Source organism: Xyrauchen texanus, chromosome 6, assembly GCF_025860055.1.
Source record: "Xyrauchen texanus isolate HMW12.3.18 chromosome 6, RBS_HiC_50CHRs, whole genome shotgun sequence".
NCBI lineage: Eukaryota > Metazoa > Chordata > Actinopteri > Cypriniformes > Catostomidae > Xyrauchen > Xyrauchen texanus.
Window position 1 is genome coordinate 21,667,152 of NC_068281.1, and position 23,554 is coordinate 21,690,705.

A 23,554-nucleotide genomic window follows, 5' to 3' on the forward strand; every position below is an offset into this window, starting at 1 on the left:
CACTTACTATTAGAGTGGAAAACAGAAATTCTAGGGGCTGCGTAGGGACATTAACTGTATACAGCAAAACATTAAATGTTAAAATAGAGAAATGGGCCGAAAATAAATGTAATGCCATGTTAATGAAACATTATGAATAATAAATAAGGAATCATAACTTATAAAACATCATATTATTTCATTATAAAAATGATACATTTTTGTTCCAATAGAAATTAAGTTTTCATGAAAAAAAAAAAATGAGACAGCATATCAACTGTATTTGTAAGCAACTTGTAATTTTATCAGTAATGTGATATGAGAATCACAAACAAGGGCATGAAAGGCAATAAAGTATTAAAGAAGCACAAATGCTCACACATAGGCATTAAAGCAATGAAAATACAAATAAATAATCACATATACACAATTAAACTACACAGCAAAACAAAAGAGAGGCCTGTTCTACAAAAAAAAAAAAAAAAATGTTTTTACAATGGTGAGAATAAACAAACAGCCATAACATGAAATTACTGTTTTTATGTCATGTTTTAAATCACATTTAGGATGAATATAAAATATTTACATAAATTATAGGTAATGATCCTTTTACAATATTAGGGGAAAATGGAAATCCAAATGAATGTTTAAAAGTGCAAAAAAGTCAGCAAGTTTTGTACACTGTCATTTGCAAAACAGGAAAAGAAAACAAACATTAAAATAGTGTAATGGTTCACATGTACTGTATGTACATCCATGTTTATTTATAATCCTTTATGAATATGTAACCATAACATACAGTGAACATGTGTATGGAGTGACTAGAAAAGACAATTTTGTCCATCAAAATAAACAAACTGCATGACTACCACAAATAAAACACAGAGACTAAAAACAATAAGCAAATAATCTATCCAAAACCAGGGCTGATATGTGTTGTGTGATGAGTATTGGATGACCATCAAAAGTCATTGGATACTGTGCGATGCACAGTTCTCTCCAATGCACCTCGCCCATGAATGATAGTGGGTCCATCATCTAGTTCGTCATCCAGATCGTACTCTTCAGCCATATCATATGAGTAGCTGTGCTTCATTACTAAAATATTCCTGTGGCCAGTAGGGGTAGCTTGCATGGGGAATGAGGGTTGTGCAGCCACCTGCATTTCTGAAAGAATGGCTGCCGCTTCTCGCAGGCTGAGATCGCTGCGACTGCCTCGAGTGCTGGAAACCTGGGAGCCACAGTGGTGGGCATGGATGCATTTGGAAGAGGTGCGTTGCAGTCTGGGGAAGTCCTCTGATAAAACCTCATTATCAGTTGAGGAAGCTTGCCGTATTGTGCACAGCTCATAGTGGGGGGGTTCAAAGGCCTCATGCAGCAGGGTGGGGTCAAAGTTGTCCTTGCGAATGATGTACTTCTTGCGAGGCTGTTTTATCTGAATGATTATTGACACGGTGAGCAGGATAATCACTACTCCACAGGTCACCCCAATTATGGTCACGTTGGTATTGTCAAGGCTGTCCAGGATAGTTGCTTTTCTTTTTTCTGTGTGAATATCATCAGGAGCATTAATATTAAGGCATGCTATTCTGAAGTTAATGTGGAATTAAAAAAAAAAGGTAAAAATATGGAGTGGGGTGGCCTTATGTAATGGTTGCAGGTTCCATACTGTAAGTAGACATAAACTCAGAACTGAAATTTAGAAGACTTTCTAGGATCTCTATATTGTTTTTCTTTATCCTGACCCTGAGTAAGGTATTTAATGCCCTAAATTTACACTAAAAGGTATTGCAAGTGATTTCAGTTTCTGACAGATTCTAGTTTCTGACAGACTTAGCCACTAAATTAGATCGACTATATCCATTTAAAAAACATGCCGTATCTTAAAACTTCACCCTCCAAAAAAAAGACGAATTAGTCACTCCCCTGTGTCCGAAAACAAAAAAATAGATCACAGAACCTTTAATTGAACTACTTACTATAAATTTGGAAAGAAATTTCGGTAACACTTTACATTAATGTTCCATTTTCTATACAAGATAATAGAGGGGTTTATTAATGACAAAGAATTCATTTAAAATTGCATTCTAAATCATAGATATGTGGTTATAACAACATGGATAAAAAGGGTGACTTTCATGCAACACCTTCCAAACAGTGTACCATTTTACATCACATGTTGGATTTAATGTGGATTTAATGAAAAGTGGACACCTATGAAGCATTTCTTATATAAATAGTTCACCCAAAAATAAAAATTCTCTCATTATTTACTCATCCTTATGCCATCCCAGATGTGTATGACTTTCTTTCTTCTCCAGAGCACAAATGAAGATTTTTTGAAGAATTTCTCTTTTGGTCCATACAATGCAAGTGAATGGGTGCCAAAATGTTGTAGCTCACATCACATTAGTCAGCATATAAGTCAATTAATGTCAGAACCGACATGATAGTTGTGGGTAAGAAACAGATCAATATTTAAATAAATTTTTTGCTAAACATGCTCACTCAATGTCCACTTTCACTTTCACATTCTTCTTCTTGTGTTTTTGGTGATTCACATTTGTCATGCATATCGCCCCCTACTGGGCAGTGAGAAGAATTTATAGCAAAAACTGACTTAAATATTGATCTGTTTCTCATCCACACCAATCATATCACTTCTGAAGATATGGGTTTAAACACTGATGTCGTATAAATTACTTTTATTATGCCTTTATGTGCTTTTTGTAATATAAAAATGTGGGCACCCATTCGCTTGTATTGTAAAGACCCACAGAGCTGAGATATTCTTCTAAAAATCTTCATTTGTGTTTTGCTGAAGAAAGAAAGTCATACACATCTGGGATTTCATGAGGGTGAGTAAATTATGTGAGAACTTTCATTTTTGGGTGAACTATTCCTTTAAGGTGTTGCGAACATTAGAAACCTGCACATAAATTTTCATTCAGTAAGGTTTAACGGTCATCAGGCTTTATTTTATGATATATGCTGTGAATGAGCATGAATACCTGAAGTGTTTTTGCAGAGGCCTTTAGGTAACTTGAAATGTCCTATTAAGTTCAGTTAGGAAACTCAACATGACGCAGGTTGTTTAAGTGATTTTGTTCAGTAGTAGCAGCATGTCTCTCTTGTCTCTGATGCAGCACGTTTCCAACAGCAGCAGCAACTTTGACACATGTCAAGCAGCAGCAGTAGCGAACATAAAGCAGATCTAGTCACCAAGACCAAACCTACTCCAATGTAATTTACATTAATATAACCTTTTAAAAAATACTCCATTCGTTTGTCATCAATTTGACAAGAAAAGTGACACAGTAATTAATATAAACACAAAGCAATTGCAAAATGATATGATCATTCCTTTTAATATCAATATCATGGTATATTTTGCTACATGGTGACATAAATCATGAATTATAGCATTTTTATGTGTTTGATTAATATACGTATGAATACATGTATTAATTACCCTAGTGAAAAAAAAAGTATACTTTATTGTATTTTAAATATATATTTTTTTTTCAATTGTATATTGCACCCGCGACCCTGTACACAGGATAAGCGGTTGACGATGGATGGATGGATGGATGTATATTGCAAATATACTTACCAAAATTATACTAACTTTAAATATGTTTAAAGTATATTAGCATCATGCTTTTACCAATTTTCACAATACAACTTTTAACATACTTTAAAATAATTGTACTTTAGTATATTATCTAAAAAAATTTTTTTGATAAATATACTTGAAGTGAATAAAATTCTGTTTATTTTTTAAAAGTGTATTTATTTGCACTTTATTTAAAAATATATTTTAGTATATTACGCAAGTGTAACTATGAGCGTTTCAGCAAGAAAAAATAACAATGCGTAGTTCGTGTGTGGCCGCTGTTAAAAAAATTATTATTTTTTGCTTGATTCTTTATTTCAGCGTTCTTTTAATTTAAAAGCAAGGTTGGTGTAACTGCCTCCCATCTGGAGTTTAAATTATACATTTTTAATAGATCCTGCTATTTTTTGGTTCCTATAGTAATAGTAGTTTGGAGGCGGAAATATTTTTAACCAAAATGTTGAGTTTTTGAACATGTTAATTGTTGCTGACATTTTCGAATACATAGCTCCCATAACTAACTAACTGACTACTCAATGTTCAAGACTGGCTGTCCAGCGCATGCGCACCGGATGGCATTTCCCCTCCCACACACAGCGCAGAAGCACATGGACTGAGGATTCAACGTTCTCCTTCGGCAGAGCCATATAGAGAGAGAGTTGCGACAACTCCATTGACTCCAATGGAACGTTTTTTTTTTACAGCAATGGCGGCTCGTGGAGCCTTTCAATAGTTCCCGGAAGTAGCAGCAGCAAACACCGTAGAGATGCATCAGAACAAACCGTTTGCGACGCACTTTTAAAAGGTGAGACGTTTAAAGAATAATATTATCTTATTCTGTATATTATCAGTACATCTAAATAAAAATAACTTGTAAATTAAAACCTTATAGTTGAGTATTACTCATTAAATTAGGAGATAAGGGATGTTATCGGATAACTAACAGATTAGGCAAGGATTGGAGCTGGATAAAGTTAGTAACGAACACCCTATTAATTGAAAAATCTTTGCAAATACCTCACACATTTTTTTGTTGTTGTAATTTTTATTTATATTTATATTGCTCCTGCTGACTTGAGCCAACCATTTTTTTCTCCTCTCCATGTCAGTGGGGAAGCCATACATTCGCACACCTTTCTCTGAGCGATTGGCAAACCATGCAAACCATGGTGAAGACTATGCAACGACAACATGAAAGAAAGGACACATACAAAATGCTTGGCATGCTATTTAATTTATTAGAAATGTATTCATGAATTGCTGTAAATAGTTATTGCATTTATTTGAATAAAAAATACAAAAAAGTAATATCGTAATATATTATTACAATTTAAAATAACTGTTTTCTATTTTAATGTATTTTAAAATGTAATTTACTCCTGTGATGCCAAGCTGAATTTTCAGCCTCAATACTTTTGAACGGCAGTTTATATACGAGTATGCTTAAGTTGTTTTAAAGCTGAATATATTGTGTATATGAATAAGTATTGTAAGAATTATACATTAGATATATAATATTTATAATACATAAATAATTATATTACTATATATAGAATTGTAAGAATTGTAAACAATAAGCTTCATTTCACTAAATTTTACATTTCCGTAACTGCTGCTAATAGTTAATAGTTCATTGACCCATTGTGCGGTGCGAGCTGGAAATCACCTGTCACCAGCCTGTCTCTGTACTATCTGAAAAGTCATAAATATGACATTAGTTACCATGAGATTAGTGAAAACAATGAACATGAGGTAACATAAAAAGGCAACAGAAACCCTAGCCTGAAATAAGTTGAGGCAAATAACGGTAAGCGAACACTAATCCTCAAATATTAACTGATTTGATCTTTAAAAAACAACATCGCTGTAACAACATACTCATGCTACATACATATGTCGGTGTGTTACATAAATATATAAAATAAATGCATTTATTGACTACTAATTACCAGAAATCACAGTTCGCTCTCGAGAGGTCTCTCCTATTGCGTAAGTAGCTTACGCTATGGGAAAACTCCGTTTCTCGAGAAATATTGAAGTCTTTATGTAAAACGCATTGCAGCTGCACAGCAGACAGCAATGAGCGAGGCAGCTCGGTCATTGGCTGTGCTGCGGCAACTTGTTCGAACCTATGATGGGGCGACTCTGAACGCGCGACCAATGAGCGCGCGCTTCGCGCCCGTGCGCTCAGAGCCCGCGAAGATTAGCGTGGCTAAGGCTATATATTAGGCGCCCCGTCATGAGAGTTCTTTAGATTTCTCTTCGCTGGATCCTCCGGATTGTTGGAGTCTTTTCGCCCGCCGTTAGCAAGCCTACAGCAGGACTGCTAAGAGGACGCCGGCACCTTCAGCCGCCTTCGAAGCCTTCTGCTACGCCATCCGGCGCGCATCACTGATATCCTTTTTTACTTACAAGTGTTCGCCTCTGCGACGCTTTTGATTTAAGTAAAAGAGCAATTTTCGAGGCGTTGTTCCAAATGCCTTTAACCTGCGCCTCGTGCAGAGGCCCTCTTCCTGACTGGGACCGTCACGTTATCTGCACTGGCTGCCTGGGACCTGACCACGCAGAAGCTGCTCTCATTCAGGGCGGATGCCCCGAATGTGACTCCCTGGGCCTCGCCGAGCGCTCGCTTTGCCGCCTTCGCCGCAAACGAGCCTGCTTCCACCGTGCTGCCGTCTCCTCCGTTCGAGCTGCGCAAGAAAAAGCGCCACTCACAGAGGCTGCCAGAGCACGTGGAATTCAGTGACGTCACGCCGGGACAGTCCCCGCGTGCTTCACCACTACCCAAGATCTCCCCACCGCCAGTCCATTTCACGCAGGCGGACCAGCGCCCCTCCAACAGAGCAGTGGGTCTCGTCTCGTTCGGCGCATCGGGACGACGGTGAAAAGGATGACAGCCTTTCTATTGACGCTGCATCCGACGACTGGCCGGGCTCGGCCTTCGACCCCGCCGCGAGCGGGAGGCTTTATGAAAGTGGCGCGCGTGCCTACTACGGTATATGCACCCCCACCCATAAGCACTGCCCATACAGTTTCAAACAGTTATCTGTCTCATGCCGCAAGCATCACGGATGCGACGCGCGAGCCAAGAAACTCCCCGCTAAGAGCGGGAAGCTTTATGACAGTGGCGCGCGTGCCTATTACAATGTATGCACCCCCACCCGAAAACACTGTCCATACAGTTTCAAACATTTCTCCAGCTCATGCTGCGAGCATTTCGGAGATAGCGCGCGTGCCTGTAATCTCACACGCACCCCTGTACTCGGCACTCAACAAGGCTGCTCAGCGCGCGCCCGTGCCTCTTACAGCTGTAAGCTCAGTGTTAGCACAAGGCAATTTGCCGGTGGGGCCCGTACATCACTGCGACACGCCCCCAGCAAGCATTCAGCCCATATCTGTGCGAGCAAAAGCCTGGGAAAAAATCCCCGACATGCCGAAATGGGTTTTGAACATAATAAAACACGGTTACTCGCTTCAATTCGCTCGCAGACCACCCCGCTTTTCAGCGGTGGTCGAGACGAAAGTGAGGAGAGATGTGTCACATGTTCTACGCACCGAGGTGCTCAAACTAATAGAGAAGGGCGCTATAGAAACTGTTCCTCCCTCTATGAGCTGAGGCAGGTTTTTACAGCCGCTATTTTCTCGTCGAAAAAGGACGGTGGCCTCCGCCCGTCCTAGATCTCAGACATCTGAACAAAGCTTTAATGATTCGCTCGTTCAGAATGTTAACGACCAAACATATCCTCGCGCAAGTTCAGCCCGGGGATTGGTTTCTATCAGTGGATTTGAAAGACGCTTACTTTCACATTCGATAGCGCCTCATCACAGGCCTTTTCTGAGATTCAGCTTTCGAGGGACAGTCATACCAGTACACAGTAATACTATTCGGCCTATCATTGGCCCCCCGTACATTCACGAAATGTATGGACGCAGCACTTTCCCCCCTGAGACAGCGGGGAGTGCGAATACTGAATTACCTCGACGATTGGCTAATCATAGCACAATCAGAGAGTCAGTTAACGACGCACAGATCTTGGATTATCAGCCATCTAGAATGCCTGGGTCTGAGAATCAATTTTGCAAAGAGCGTGCTATCCCCCAGCCAGAATATCTCTTTTCTGGGAATAGTGCTAGACTCAGTGCAGATGACGGCGCGACTCTCATCAGAGCGCGCGCTCTCTATTTGACGCCTTGCAACATCATTCAGACCGGGCGCACGCACCCCCGTCAAACGATTTCAAAGGATGCTCGGTCTCATGGCCTCGGCATCAGCTGTACTCCAGCTAGGATTGTTGCACATGCGTCCTCTCCAACGCTGGCTCAAGAGCCGTGTCCCCACTCATGCGTGGTGCTCGGGCCACTTTTTAATCGGAGCAAATCACGGCTGTATAAAAGCCCTGATGCCCTGGAAAGCCGTCGACTGGTATCGAACCGGCGTGAGTCTGGGCGTGAACACACAGAGAAAAATGATCACGACAGATGCCTCCAAAATAGGATGGGGGGCCCTTTACGAGGGCAGGCCTGTCTCAGGCTTTTGGTCAAACCCGGAAAAGCGTCTACATATAAACTGTCTGGAAATGAAAGCGGTTGCCTTGGCTCTCAGAGCCCGGCTTCCGTACCTGAAAAACGAACACGTCCTGGTCCGAACGGACAACATGACGGTAGTATCGTATATAAATCGCCAGGATGGACTCAGGTCAAGCTCCCTGCACTCTATGGCCAGGGAGCTCATCTCATGGTCACAGCACCACTTGCGCTCGCTGAGAGCAGCGCATGTGCCAGGCGTCCTGAACCAGGGAGCGGACATGCTGTCCAGAGACAAGGTTCTCCCAGGAGAATGGTCTCTCCACCCCCTGACGGTTCAGTGGTTATGGCAAACCTTTGGCAAGGCGGAGGTCGACCTCTTCGCCTCCAGGGAAAATGCGCACTGCCCCCTTTTCTTCTCAAAGAGCACGGACGCGCTCGCCCAAGTCTGGCCGAGCCGCCCCTTGTATGCTTTTCCCCCGATCGCGATGCTACCTCAGGTCATCAGTCAGATCAGGGAAGTGAAATGTGCTGTGCTCCTGGTAGCCCCTCTCTGGAAAAAACAGACGTGGTTTCCAGAACTGATGCAGATGATGCAATCTGCCCCATGGCCGATTCCGCTGAGGCTAGACCTCCTCAGGCAGGCCAACGGGATGATTCTTCATCCCCGCCCCGATCTGTGGGCCCTCCATGCATGGCCCCTCAACGGGTTCCGAGAACCTCCCCAGTGGAGTTTTGAGAACCATCACGGAGGCGCTTGCGCCCTCTACGAGACGCTTATATGCCCAAAAGTGGAAAGTGTTCAGTGACTGGTGTGATACCAAGAGCTTGAACCCCAAATCGTGCGAGATACCAAGTGTACTCGCCTTTTTGCAAGAGCTGCTGGAGGCGGGCCGCACACCCTCCACGCTCAAAGTCTATGTGGCTGCCATAGCGGCGTCACACAATCCTGATAAAGGACGTTCATTAGGGAAAAACGACCTAATCATTCGTTTCCTAAGAGGCGCTAGGAGGATGAACTCCCTCACCCCCCCTTGGTGCCGATCTGGGACCTGGCCATGGTCCTGGACGCACTCAAGAGTGCCCCATTCGAACCTCTCCGAACTGTGCACCTTAAACAGCTCTCGCTCAAAACTGCGCTCTTGCTGGCTCTCGCCTCAGTCAAGAGAGTGGGCGACCTGCACGCGCTGTCATCAAGCGCTGCTTGCCTGGAATTTGGACCTAACGACTGCAGAGTTGTCCTTAGGCCAAAGCACGGGTATATTCCTAAAGTGCTCTCCACACCCTTCAGAGTACAGGTGATATCTCTGGCAGCGCTATCGTCCCCAGCGGACGAAAGCAACGCTAATTTACTCTGCCCGGTCAGGGCGCTCAGAGTATATTTGGAACGTTCTGCCCCGTTCAGACAGACGGAACAATTATTCGTATGCTTTGGCGGCCGCACTAAAGGTCTCGCAGTTTCAAAGCAAAGAATATCGCGCTGGATAGTGGATGCTATAGCGCTGGCTTATGAAGCCAAGGGCCTTCAATGCCCCTTAGGCGTCAGAGCTCACTCTACGAGGAGCATGGCCTCCTCGTGGGCGTGGTCGAGTGGGATACCCATTGAAGATATTTGTGCGGCGGCAGGCTGGGCCTCGCCTTCGACATTTATCAGGTTTTATAACCTACAGGTCCCCTCATTGCATTCCAACATTCTATCAGCCTGACTGTAGAATGGACTGGAGTATGTATATGCTGAGCATTATCTCCTCCCTTATAGGTCCGTCTCTGACTGACTCTGGCATATCAATACATAGAAAAATCAGTACATAAGTTATGTGCTTGTGTTTTTACAATGAGCGCCCCACCATGGACCTCCTTGGGGCAAAGGCGCTCTGTATTTTCCCATTATATAGCTCGCCGTTGGCCGGCTTGTTGGATAATCACTTTGCTTTAAGGCTCAGGCATCCGCCTCTGGCTTTATAGAGCGAAGTCAGCACGCACGGCGTTTTGCATGGTGTTCCCATAGCGTAAGCTACTTACGCAATAGGAGAGACCTCTCGAGAGGGAACGACTCGGTTACTAACGTAACCTCGGTTCCCTGAGAGGAGGGAACGAGTATTGCGTAAGCTGCCGTGCTTGTGCTTGGTCAGTTCGGCTTCAGTCGATTGAACCTAAAGAACTCTCATGACGGGGCGCCTAATATATAGCCTTAGCCACGCTAATCTTGGCGGGCTCTGAGCGCGCGGGCGTGACGCGCGTTCAGAGTCGCCCCGTCATTGGTTCGAGCAAGTTGCCGCAGCACAGCCAATGACCGAGCTGCCTCGCTCATTGCTGTCTGCTGTGCAGCTGCAATGCGTTTTACATAAAGACTTCAATATTTCTCGAGAAACTGAGTTTTTCCATAGCGTAAGCTACTTACGCAATACTCGTTCCCTCCTCTCAGGGAACCGAGGTTACGTTAGTAACCGAGTCGTTCTGTCACTCTACTCTAACAGTTTGGGATGACCGCAAAAGCACTTCCTGGAACTATCTGAAGTCTACGTGAATCACGTGACGATCAAGCATTTAGAACTTCCGTTGTCGCAACTCTCTCTTTATATGGCTCTGTTCTTCGGTAAATGCAAGGTAATATATTTTGATTTAAACCCCAATTTCTGCTTTATTTGTTTAATACTCTTAATAATTGATAGAGCTTTTTGTACTTTGTTGTTTTCATGCTGTTTTGTGTGACGTATTAGCTCATGTTAAGAACTTGCACGAACACGTTATTCACTACGCGTTATTCTAGGTACTTATCAATTGAGTTTATCAGCGAGTCTTTAGCAGACCCCATCGCTGCCACCTCTTCAAGTAGAGTATTATTATCATTATTAGTATTATGCATATCTTATTTAATATAAATCAGCACAGAAACTTCAGCAGGCTTTGTTTTTAATACCTGTTTCTATTTAAGTCATTGTCAAATATTGTAAGTGGCCAACAATTTGAAGAAACACATGCATCTGATTTTGTTTCTTTTACTTTTTTCTTTGTTTTGTAATTTTAGTTTGCCATGCCGATGACTGTGACATGTCTGTGAAATCTTGGAGAAGTGGCCAGCACTTTTCACAGAAAGCCAGGTTGTTTTCCTCCTCCAAATCCCAGAGGTACTTTCTATGAATTGTGTATTTGAATGTTAATAACCTCTCCATAGTTTTGCTCAGGTCTTTGCAAAATTCAATCGCATATCTGGGGAAAATCTGAGATCTATGCAGCGTTGGACACGTATGTTTGACTGAAAATTTCGGCGAAAAGGAGGAAATCAGGGAAGAACACTTGATGAAATTATGCATTATGTTGACTCAAGGTATTTCTTTGTGATTGTCATCATTAAATCATGATTTGGCTATGATCGTTACCCTCACATCTACCTGTATCTACTTTTTCGTAGTCATCTGATGTTACACATGTTTGCACTGCAGTGCTTCAGGGTCTTCCAATCCTCTTGGGGATGACCCAGAATATTTTTTCAGGATGAGTTTTGTAAGTATTTTTATCGCTGTTTATACTTCTGATTTGTGGCATTGGTGATTTAAATTAAATTGATGGAATAAAATATACTGTAAATTCAATTCTGTGTTCTTAAAGGGTTAGTTCACCCAAAAATGTATTATTTTTAAATAATTAAAAAATGATCCCATAATTTACTCACCCTCAAACCATCCTAGGTGTATATGACTTTCTTCTTTCAGCCATACACAATCACTATCTCTTCCAAGCTTAAAAATGGGATTGAATGGTACCTTCGATTTTGAAGCCCAAAAAAGCACATCCATCCATTAAAAAAATCATCCATACAGCTCTAGGGGGTTAATAAAGGCCTTCTAAAGAGAAGTGATGCATTTTTGTAAGACAAATATCCATATTTATAACTTTATGAACTGTAATAAATGGCTTTTGGTCACGGCCGTTCACTGGCTTTCTCTATCCGCTGCGCTTTCGCGTTTGTCACTTATCACCGGAGCTTATGCTACGCCTACGTCATACGCCGGAACTCGACTCTCTTGTGAGCGTGCGGACAGTGTTACCGGATGCCAGTGATAATAGTTTATAAAGTTATAATATGGATATGTTTCTTAAAAAAACGCATCACTTCAGAAGGCCTTGATTAACCCACTGGAGTCGTATGGATTACTTCTGTGATGGATGGATGCGCTTTTTTGGGCTTCAAAATCTAAGGTTCCATTCACTCCCATTATAAAGCTTGGAAGAGTCAGGATATTTTTTTATATAACTCTGTGTTTGACTGAAAGAAGAAAGTCATATATACCTAGAAATGCTTGAGGGTGAATAAATTATGGGATAATTTTCATTTTTGGTGAACTAACCCTTCAATAATTCAGATCAATGTAAAAGTACAATAAAGTATTCCATTGCACTTGTGATTTTTCAAGTCTTCTGAAGACATACAATATGATACAGTAAACTTTAAAACAAAGTTTAAAGGAATAGTTCACCCAAAAATTATAATTCACCCTTATGATGAGTGATTTCATCAATGTCTTCTGAAACAATATGTTCTGTTTTGTAACTCTGTAAATCTTGTCATCTCTCTCATGATTTAAAGCTTGATTACATTTCCTTGTGCTTGATGTTTGCATTGAGCACTGTACACCTGCTGTGGTTAACAAAAATTAATGAAGTTTAAAGTTTTGGTTAATGAACAGCCCATGGTCACTAGAATATATCCAGCACTGAACAGAAATTCACACTTCCTATTTTTCATTCTCTTATAGGATGTAGATGCAGGCTTCAGCGAATTAGATGTTGGACTACTCACAGTTTTACCTGAAGGCAAGCCTGCCAAACGTCCACATGCCCTCAACATGGATGCAATGGAGGGAAGAACTGTCATGGATGATGTCCCAAATTTGCCACATTCTGTATGTCTCCACTTTACTTTGATCTATGCTCTAAATTTAGACCATCCAAAGACAATGAGGAACACATTTGATTTTATTCAGCAGGTATTTCTGTCTTTGGGACAAAAAGACATTTCTGTCTTTTACGGGTCTCCAAACCCTTAAAAATGGTCTTTTAAGCTGAACTTGTTTCAGGCATATTTTGCTGTAATTGCAGTTCAGTTTAAGAATCTTTCCAAAGACACATGCAGGTTTTTCCAAATTGTAAAGGCTCTTTTTATTTATTTTATTTTTGGAGTTTGCACAGTGCCTGTTCTGCAAATGCTCGATACCTTGTTTATGGTCCAGATATTATGTTGTCAAGCAGCAGAGTGCTGCAAGAGGTCTAAGTCTTGAGAACAGATTGTTTTTTTATTGTGTTGTTCTTAGAGTTTCAGCTGTTTATTACGCAAATAAACAGTTGAGAATTTCAAACTTTGTTAAGTGCGTTATTTGAACTAGAAAAATGATGTTCAGTTTACTTAAAGAGAATGTGGAAACCGATTGCACATAGTATTTTAAGTGTACCCCACTTAAAAGTGATACAGTAAACTCATGTTGAGATTAGTGGTATTTCAGATGTAAAGTGAACAAATTGTATTACATTTAAGTTAATTGACTTAACAGAGTAATCTACTAATAAATAATTTGTAAGGTTACTAATTAATTTATAGAAAATTAACAAATAAAATTAACTAGAAATGTACTATTAAGTTTAATAAGTTGACATTACTTGCATAGGAACATTAATATAACTTCATTTTAGTAATTAAGTTTTCTTTGCAGAAATGAGGCAATAGGTTTCCTTAATTTTTAAGTAAACTGAACATGTACAATTTTACAGTGTATGAAGGTAACACATTTAAAATACTGTCTTGTGTAAGACGATGTAATGTTTAAACTGTATTGTACAAAGTATGGCTAAGTAATAACAGTTTGATATTGAAGACAAAGTGTGCAATTTGTAGTATTTTGAATAAGCCAAAGGTGTTACGGAGCATATACTTTTTACTGAAATATAATACACTTATGGTATATTGTTTGTATGTTTCGAATACACTTGCAATTAATTTGTAATGTACTTGTAACACAAATAAAGTATACTTTAATATCACTAATCAAGCATGGAATTACCCTACACTGGCATATACTTAAAGTATACTGAGTATACTTGAAGTTGTTCCAATTTAGTACACAAAAGTACACTAAATACACTTAAAGTTTTGTTTTACTACAATTTAAATACAACTAAAATATACTTAGTACAAAATTAGTTGTTTCAAAATAGCACTCTTCAAGTTAACTAATTTAACACAATTGAAGCATACTTAAATTAGTCTGGCTTCAAGTATACTTGGCATATTTTTTTTTCACAAGGGTAAGCATTTATAACATGCAAGTAACAACTTTATTGGATCAAAGTTTTATCCATGTTGCTATAACTGCATTTAAATTATTTATAAATGCATTTGTAAATGACTTATTAATCATTCATGAAACCCTTTAAAAACCTTTAACGTCAAGTGTTCCCAAATTTCTGCAAAAATTTGATTTGCTTGTATTTCAGAGAAGTCTATTAAATCAGAAAAATTATATACCTTTGCAACCATTCTCATCCCAAGGATAGACACAGTTTTGGATTCCATTGCACACCAGTGTGTGGTTGATGCACATGTTGCTATGACAGAAGAATGTGTCTCCTGCACATGGAGCTGCAGAACAGAGCAAAATTATAATAATGTTTTTAAAACTCTCACAACGATACAATATTAGACACTTGCAGACTATTCTGTTCGAACTGTCAAAGTGACTAAGTGAGGCACCAAGGATATCTAAGTCCAAATCACGACTTTAAGACTATAAGTAGGCTCTATGTGCTACTGAAATGTGTCAAGATGGGAAAAAAACTGACTCACGCGATTGGAAGGTGGTGAAGAGGATGCGGAATCGGCTCCTGCGGCTGGTCTCATCGGCCCACATGCGAATTACACCTAATGAAGTCACCAGCATCACATCGTTGGCCACTGTGCTACAGAATTTATTTTTCAGGTGCTCCACCGAGCTGCTCCCATCATACACTGCCACAAAGTTCCGCTTGCACTCATTCGAGTTCTGCATCTCATAATCCAAGAAACGCAAGTAGATCTGTGCAGGAGGCATAATTATATTTACATTATTATATTATTGGGGTGAAAAAGGGGGAATGGGGTCAATACACATCACAGGCCAGATTACATCCAATTGAGTGCGTCTGCCAACATGTCAACAAAGGAACTAGCAGTATAGTGCACACAGTAGCATGTTATATATGGTACATTAAATGGAATGGGATTAATATAGTATGGTGATCATTTCAAACATTGTAAATACATTTTAATCTGACTTACCAAAAGGTTATGCATTTTTTTCAATATTAAACTCAAAAACGATATCAAAAATAATGTATAACTACTCTATATGTAATCAATTTGTCCAACCTGGATTCATAGAATAATTTTACTACAGTATAACATCAGTTTTCTGGTGAAATGAACACTTGAGGTGCTACAACAACAAACAACTTTTATTTCTTTTAACATATCACACATATCATGAGTAAAAGGACATATTATCACGTTTCGCCCTGTTCCTCACATAATGCTACCTTAGTACATCTAAACACTTTTACAATATGGCTTGTAAGGCATTGCATTTAAACATTTACATTTCATAACCAACTTATAAGCTTGTTTAAGCACAAAGCGTGCAGTAGCTCAACAGATATTGCAACGCACGTTTAAAGGGTTAGTTCACCCAAAAATGAAAATTCTCTCATCATTTACTCACCCTCATGTCAACTCAGATGTGTATGACTTTCTTTCTTCTTCAGAACACAAACGAAGAATTTTAGATATATCTCAGCTTTGTAGGTCCATACAATGCAAGTAGATGGAGATCAGCACTTTAAAGCTCCAAAATGCACAGACAGTTGTACTTCCGGTCACTCTCCAATGTGCATCCATGAGGGGAATTTGTTCATTCTGCCTTTTGCATAACTTAAGCGCTTTGGCATGTTCATGCGAGAACTGACGCGATACAACTGGAAGTGCAGTTCGATTTGTTTACAAGAGAAAGCTGTTCACAAGCTTCAATGGTTTTGCTTTCAAAGTGAACTGATTCCCCTCATGGACGTATATTCAAGAGTGACCGGAAGTAAACAATTATAGTGAAAAGAACTTAAATATTGATCTGTTTCAAACCCAAAGCGATCATGTCCCTTTTGAAGACATTACTTTGATCACTGGTGTCGTATGGATTACTTTTACTACGATCGACTCTGATATTTGGAGCTTTATAGTGCTGATCACCATCCTCTGATCTCTTGTATTTTATGGAGCTACAGTTCTGAGATATTCTTCTAAAAATCTTTCTTTGTGTTCTGAAAAAGAATGAAATACACATCTGGGATGGAATGAGGGTGAGTAAATGATGAGAGAATTTACATTTTTGGGTGAACAGTCAAATGTCAAGTCAAAGGACCAGGGTACGCGTCCTGAAAAGGAAATTTGACACATGAGCCAAAAGTGTCATAGAGGCACCATAAAATGACATCACACTTTATGTCACACTTACTTTTATGACTCTGTCAATTAGGTTTTGGTTTAAGGCCTATGATAGGGAGGTCAGTTTTTATTTATTTATAACTCAACAGAGCATGAACCTTCAAAACCTCATCTGTTTTTCACGTTTGCTTTGCATGACACTATCAGTTAGGTTTAGGTTTAAGGTTTAGGGTAGGGAGGCAGGCTTTGTTTGTTTAAAACTCAACAGAGCATTAATTTTAAAACTTCATCTTTTTGGGAGAAATGTTACTAGTTTTTAGACATTTCACGTTGGAACTTAGTCTCAGTCACCATTCACTTTCATTGCATTTTTTTCAAACAATGAAAGTGAATGGTGACTAAGGCTTTCATTCTGCCAAACATCTCTTTTTGTGTTCCATGGAAGAAAAAAGTCATACTGGTTTGAAAAGATATGAGGATGAGTAAATTATGACACATTTGTAATTTTTTTGTGAATTATCCGTTTAATTGACCGACGTGAACTTCTGTTTTATGTCGTACTGCCTGTTTGTCTGAACAATGGGAAATGGTAGGCAGGGGGGTAGGAGTGTTTCAGATACCTGTTTAGAAACAATTGTGTTGTTTGCAATTCCATTTGGTGCAGACATTACATGTCTTCTAGGAAAACAATGTCATAACTAACAGCAGGTATCTTGTGAATAGAGGTTTACCTTAGAGCCAGGTGGAGCCCTTATGTACCACCAGCAGTCTACAGCCTCTGACTGCAGTGCCTTTCCCTCTTTGGCAGCCATTGCAGAGTCCACAATCCCCTCTGGCCCGCTCATATCAAACTCACAAACTGCACCATGAAAACAGAATGGTAATGTATCTTTGTGGATTTTATTTGATCTGTATGTACAGTATCTGTACGTACTAAAACAACACTTCGCTCACTTGGAAGAGGTGGTGGAGCTTCAAGGTCTTTGAATTCAGGATCTGCAAGACAAACAGAGGAGAGTGAGCAATTAAGGATTTATTTGCCTTAATTTGATTCATTTACAAGGTTGCAAGTTTATATAACCCAAAAATGGGTCATATGACAGCAGGTAAAAAAAAATACAACAACGTTAATGTAAATAATAAAATCCAACTATATAACCATGCATAGTTAAGGTAGCAAAATAGACTGGCTTGTCAACTTTTAAAATATCTTCTGTTATTGACATCAAAGGTGTGTGTTCAATCAAACTCTATGGTATTTTGGCACAAATTAATCTGTCACTTGGTAGAAGCTGCCAAATTAGGCAGATGCCAACATGGACAGGTAATAGAAAATGTAACCCATAATGCATGAAATACAGGTTCACTTCCAAATTGCCCTATTCAGACTCATGGCAATAAATTTCAATGTTTGATTTAAATGACATTTTTGTTTAATGTTGTGAGATAAACAATATTGGAACAGTGCAATATTTATTCCTGAGAACATATTGAATATTCCAATGGCAGACAGTGATGTTAAAAGAAAACAAACAAAACAAAAACACATGGTTGACTTTTCTCCCAGACCTCGACGAAGTCCTGTCAATGTCCTAGAACGACCATTCATTTTCTTTTAAATATTATCTAAAACACACAGGATTAGAGAACGAGAATGATGTCCCAAGGCTTGAGTCATGATTGTATGTGGATTAATAATCCCTGCACCAGCCTCACACAGATTAGGATGTCCAGTGTAACAGGAAGCAAAGTAAAACAACTTTAAGGTGTGTTTACAGGAGTCTGTTTTTATTTCTTAAAATTTTACATTGTATTAAGATCTTAAACAGTTAGTGGACTCTTGCCAGATTATTTATCTATCTAGATTTAATCTATCATTTCCAAAATTTTAACTAGAACATATGAGAGCCCTTCAGGCTTTCAATCTAAAATCATTCAGGGATTCTAAGTAATCCCCTCGTGATTTCTTACCTCTGGTGCAGCTAGGCTTAGATTATTCTCTATGCTGATGTAACAGTATGCATGGATGTATATCTCTGATGAATTCGATTTATAATGTGCAAGATGATATTTTACAGTATTCCCGATAGATATTTAATAGATTATAATACATGATGCAACCTACAAAGGTTTATGTTTTTGAGGTATAAATATTTAAGATTTTGTTTAGAAACAGAGCAAGTAAAATAAATGTAAATAAAAATCTGTTTTGATTTCAACAGTCTGCAGTCCTCATTCTTCCTTCATTACCAAAAAACTGAGGAGTGGATTTAGAGCTAAAAGGAGATTAGCATTCCTGCTCAGTGTTTATTAGGCAGCTGTGGTAAACACTGCTATAATCAGAATTTAGGTTTTACCCTAACATCACATAATCAAGGACACCAGCCAACTTTTCTCAAGATGGGAATCACATCTGTCTTTAATCTCAGGCAAGTGGTCAGTCAACACTCATTTCCCTTTTTCACTTTAACTATTGACTAATTGATTTCATGAGTAAGGCATTCGATAACATTATGACTAAAGACTTTTGAACTTTTGCAATCAATGGCAATTATTTTGGCCATTTTATTGATTCCCAATAAGATTTGGTAAAGCTGAAGTAGGAGGGCAGATCTTTTGACAGACCGAGTGTGCTTCTCTGTAGACAAGCTTTCATTAACTGGGATCAGAGACATCACAAACCTCCCCCACTCAGCTGCTGCATGTGTGCCTGTACTACAAATGCAGGGCTATCTGACCTGAACACAGAACATCTGAGTATTTTACTAAGAATGAACCACCAGCACAAAACTAACAATAACACAGTGCACTTTTTGATACTTGGTGGATGCAGACAAAATGAATGGATTGACCAAAACCTTTTACCAAAAGACGTTTCGTACCAAAAATGTATCTCAACACTGAATGGCAGACATGGTAATGACGTCTAATGGATTAATTGGAAATATATAAGTAATGCCTTAATTAATGTAAACAGAATCCTTACCTTGGGTGAAATTGTACTGCGCTGAAAATCCAGTGGCCTCTAATTCACTATCTGCCACAAATTTTATCCAGAGGTATCGTCCACTGGACCTCACATAGGTTGGACTCTTTTGTCCACAGTACCGGCCAATGATAGGGGAAAAGCTGAAGGGCCCATCCCTAACTTCAATGTGGTCAAACTTACACTCCCACGATGGCTCAATAGCATACTTTTCATCAAAAAACAGGTCGATGCATTGCCTCGGAGAAGCTTTGACACAAATAAATACACAAACACTTCTAGTTAGATACGCAAATGTAAAATGATTAACAATGTAAAAACATTAGTTCACTAACCTTCTATTATGTATATGCATTCTCGATCTGGAGGATATTTCTCAGGATAATTCGGAGATGTGAAAAGCCCTCCATCAGGTTCCTTGACCCAGGTCCCACACTGCCCCGCTGGGGTTACACCTGAGTTGTTTTTAACTGTAGTTCAAGTGCCAGATATAGAGCATTATTTCATCAGAAAACAGACAGGAAGATCATGTGGCCACTATAAACATTACACTATCACGATGCTCTTCATGTCCTCTGAAAAGCAGAAATAATTACCTGTAGCTCTCTTGGGTGGTGCTGTTGGCGCTCCAGAAAATCCAAGATTGATAAGACTTGAAACAACTGTTAAAATAAATAAGGGAATTATGCCTAGAATTAACCCTTAAATGCATCCCTAGGGTTGCATAGGTACCAAAGGTGTTTAGGGTCATTAGAGAACCGAGATGTGTGAAAGCCTCTATTAAAATTATTTTTGAACTTCAATTATATTTTTATGATTATTTCATATAACTATGAGTTTACTATCACAGGATATCTATTTTTTTGTTTATTACATGGCAAATGAGTACTATATTCTTACAAATGACTGCTATATCATGTTGATTTTCTGTGTGACAATGGTGAATTATCAGTATCGCTTATGCGTATACACAAACATATTATACATGCTATTTGTTCCTCAAGGTTGTACTGTTGTTTCAGTGATTGGCTTGATTTACAGAAGAAACAGCATGGATGTAAACTATAGCAAGTTTAACACATGAACAGTATGATATGAATATTGTAATTTTGATGTACTGATATTATGTAAGTTGTGCATGCAAGACTCAAGATGTTCCTGAGAAAATACATAGGTGTAGCTTATATGTCGCTTAAATGTTATGTGTATCTCAACACGCAGGGCCGTAGCTAGTGGGGTAAAATGTGGTAATGATTTTAGGGGCCCACAGGCTCTGGAGGTGCCCACAACAAATTCTAAACTGTATTTTTAATAGGAAAGGGGCACAGAGCAATATACAATCATGGGGCCCGGACTATCTTGCTACGGCCCGGTCAATATGTCAGACTGCCAGATGCATCTCATGAAATGAAAAGTAATAGATTCTGTTATAGATTTGTCCTGATTTGTTGCATCATCCCTATGATATAAAAAATAAAACATCAAAATATATCAGAATATATTTTATTCTATTATTATCTAATTCTCTTGGAAATACTTACACGATCTGGGTATTTTGTCTATTTGAGATAACAATATGTGCTGGGTCTCTAAAGACCTTTGTATGTAATATTTGGAGAAATACCCATGCCTGTCTTAATTATGCGTAACATTTTACAATATGGTTATATCCATTAACATTGGTTAACAACTGGACATTAGTTAACATTACATAACAGCGAGTGAACAACCCTTTTATAGCATTCATTATTCTTGATTAATGTTATCTTGTACATATACAGTTTTTACATTATGAACTAACATGAACAAACAACAAATTGTAGTATTTCGATAAACTAAGTGCAGTGCAAAATCATTATTCTTTGCTGTTCATCACAGATATAGAACATTATTGTGAAGTGTTTCCCAATTATGACATTATGGTTTTATTGTGATCTGAAGTGTAAATAAATGGAGAGTGAAAAGCATTCAAATACTCATTGATTATCGAACAAAATATGTTGATTACACAATTTTCATTTTGCACTGCAACTTTACTTTTACCACCATGTTTATTTACAACGGTATATTCTAGCTGTCTTTTGAGGTTTAGCGATATCCTTGATTTGTAGCTATTTCTGCTTAGGTTATTGTCACAAACGCACTTTCACTTAACCCCAGATCACTGCCATTGCATATGGACATGAAGTATAGGAATGTCTTAAACTTAATTAATGAAATTAAATTCTTGTATGTATTGCTCTCGCCCCGTTTTGATATTTACTCACCAATAAGCAGTTTGACCCGCGGCACCATGATTCTCCCCAAGGGTTTCAAGTTTGAATTCCATGAAATGCGAATTGATATGGCGAAGAGATCAATGAATTTGAGAGAATATGTAACGACTATATAAACAACAGACCGTCTTGACTGCTAAAGAGACTGTTCAAACAAGACGATATTATGAGGTTAATTTAGAAGATTGTTGCAGCGTTTCCCCGAACTAACGGTGCTAGTTGTAGACCAGTTTGACGAAACAGGTCGAATCAACTGCGTAATCCGCCTCAGTGTATTGAAGACCTGCGGACACGAAGAGTGGATTAAGAGGATCTCTCCTCTCATATTTGGCCTGGCATTATAGTGAATATTCGTTAAATTTTACACCATGCCACAGATGAAGTTTGTTCAGGTGATGTTAACCCACGACATACTCATTTGCAAAGTAGTCTACTTTACGCACTGTGCAATGAATGCCTGCAAAGACTCATGTAACTTATAATGGTATATCTTAACAAAATTATAATAGAAATGTGTGACTTTATCATGCATTTCCTGCAAGGGATAGTTTTAAAACTGAAAATGATTTCATATTTTACTCACCCTCATGCCATCCCAGATGTGTAAGACTTTCTTATGCAGAACATTTCTGCATTTGTCAGATGCTTTTATCCAAAGCGACTTCAAGTGCACTTATTACAGGGACAATCCCCCCGGAGTAACCTGGAGTTAAGTGCCTTGCTCAAGGACACAATGGTGGTGGCTGTGGGGATCGAACCAGCGACCTTATGATTACCAGTTATGTGCTTTAGACCACTTTAGACCACTACACCATCACCATCACCACTCCACTGAACACGAATGAAGATTTTGTTGGAAGAATATCTCAGCTCTGTAGGTCCATTCAATGCAAGTAAATAGTGGCCAGAACTGTGAAGGTCCAAAATAAAAAAAAGCATGAAAGTCACCCATACGATGTAGGGGTCCATGTCTTCAAGCCCAGAAATCTGGGTTACTTACTATGGAAGTAATTGGAGGACAATTTTTGAATTTGAACAATATGTATACATGATTTTAATGTGATATAATCACTTGCTAACTTTTACTGTGTAAAGTTTAGACAATTTTACAGCTTCGTTGTCAGACCACGCATTGTCCACAAACCCTAAACACATAAAACGACTGTAAAAATTGTGATTTAAACAACTTTACAGCTTAAATAATACACACGTTTTAACAGAATTAATGTAAGTGCTTTTATAAAATAATAAGCTTCACATTTCTGCCTTTTTACCCTATAAATATTGGCCACATTCTCTTCAATTCTAAGTGTCTCACTGTAACATGGCTTTTTTTGCTTTTTTAAAGAAAAGGATGGACAAGACTCAATTAATTTTTGTGCTAATCAACATTATGCTACATCTGCTATCAATTAACTAGTTTTGAACCCAGAATATTCCTTTAAGTCCTTTTTTTCCTATAAATATTCACTTTCACATTCTTCCTATTTAGTTTTTGGTGATTCACATTCTTCCGGCATAGCACCACCTACTGGGCAGGGAGAATAATTTACAGTAAAAAAGGACATAAATACTGATCTGTTTCTCACCCACACCCATCATATCACTTCAGAAGACATGGATTTAACCACCGTAGTCGTATGGGTTACTATTATGGTGCCTTTATGTGCTTTTGCCCAACCATTCACTTGCATTGTACGGAACTACAG

At 39.0% G+C, this 23,554-nt stretch overlaps 1 protein-coding gene across 1 annotated transcript; it reads right to left on the reverse strand.

Annotated features, from left to right (window-relative positions):
* Positions 1-590: 590 nt before the first annotated feature.
* LOC127645546 (neuropilin and tolloid-like protein 1) lies at positions 591-22,118 on the reverse strand. The gene is made up of 9 exons (XM_052129200.1): positions 21,837-22,118; positions 20,166-20,231; positions 19,905-20,039; positions 19,570-19,818; positions 17,538-17,579; positions 17,315-17,442; positions 14,958-15,186; positions 14,640-14,753; positions 591-1,524 (listed from the first exon to the last, which is right to left on the reverse strand). The coding sequence occupies exons 1-9, from the start codon at positions 21,862-21,864 to the stop codon at positions 941-943; spliced, it is 1,575 nt and encodes a 524-aa protein (XP_051985160.1). The 5' UTR covers positions 21,865-22,118; the 3' UTR covers positions 591-940.
* Positions 22,119-23,554: the final 1,436 nt, after the last annotated feature.

Bases quoted from the DNA above. Each gene is read 5' to 3' on its own strand.
- LOC127645546 (XM_052129200.1), bottom strand. From the start codon at position 21,864: ATGGTGCCGCGGGTCAAACTGCTTATTG. The intron at 17,580-19,569 runs GTAAGGATTCTG...TTTGTCTTGCAG, and splicing joins GCAGTACAATTTCACCCAAG to ATCCTGAATTCAAAGACCTT. The intron at 1,525-14,639 runs GTATATAATTTT...ATATTCACACAG, and splicing joins GGATGAGAATGGTTGCAAAG to AAAAAAGAAAAGCAACTATC.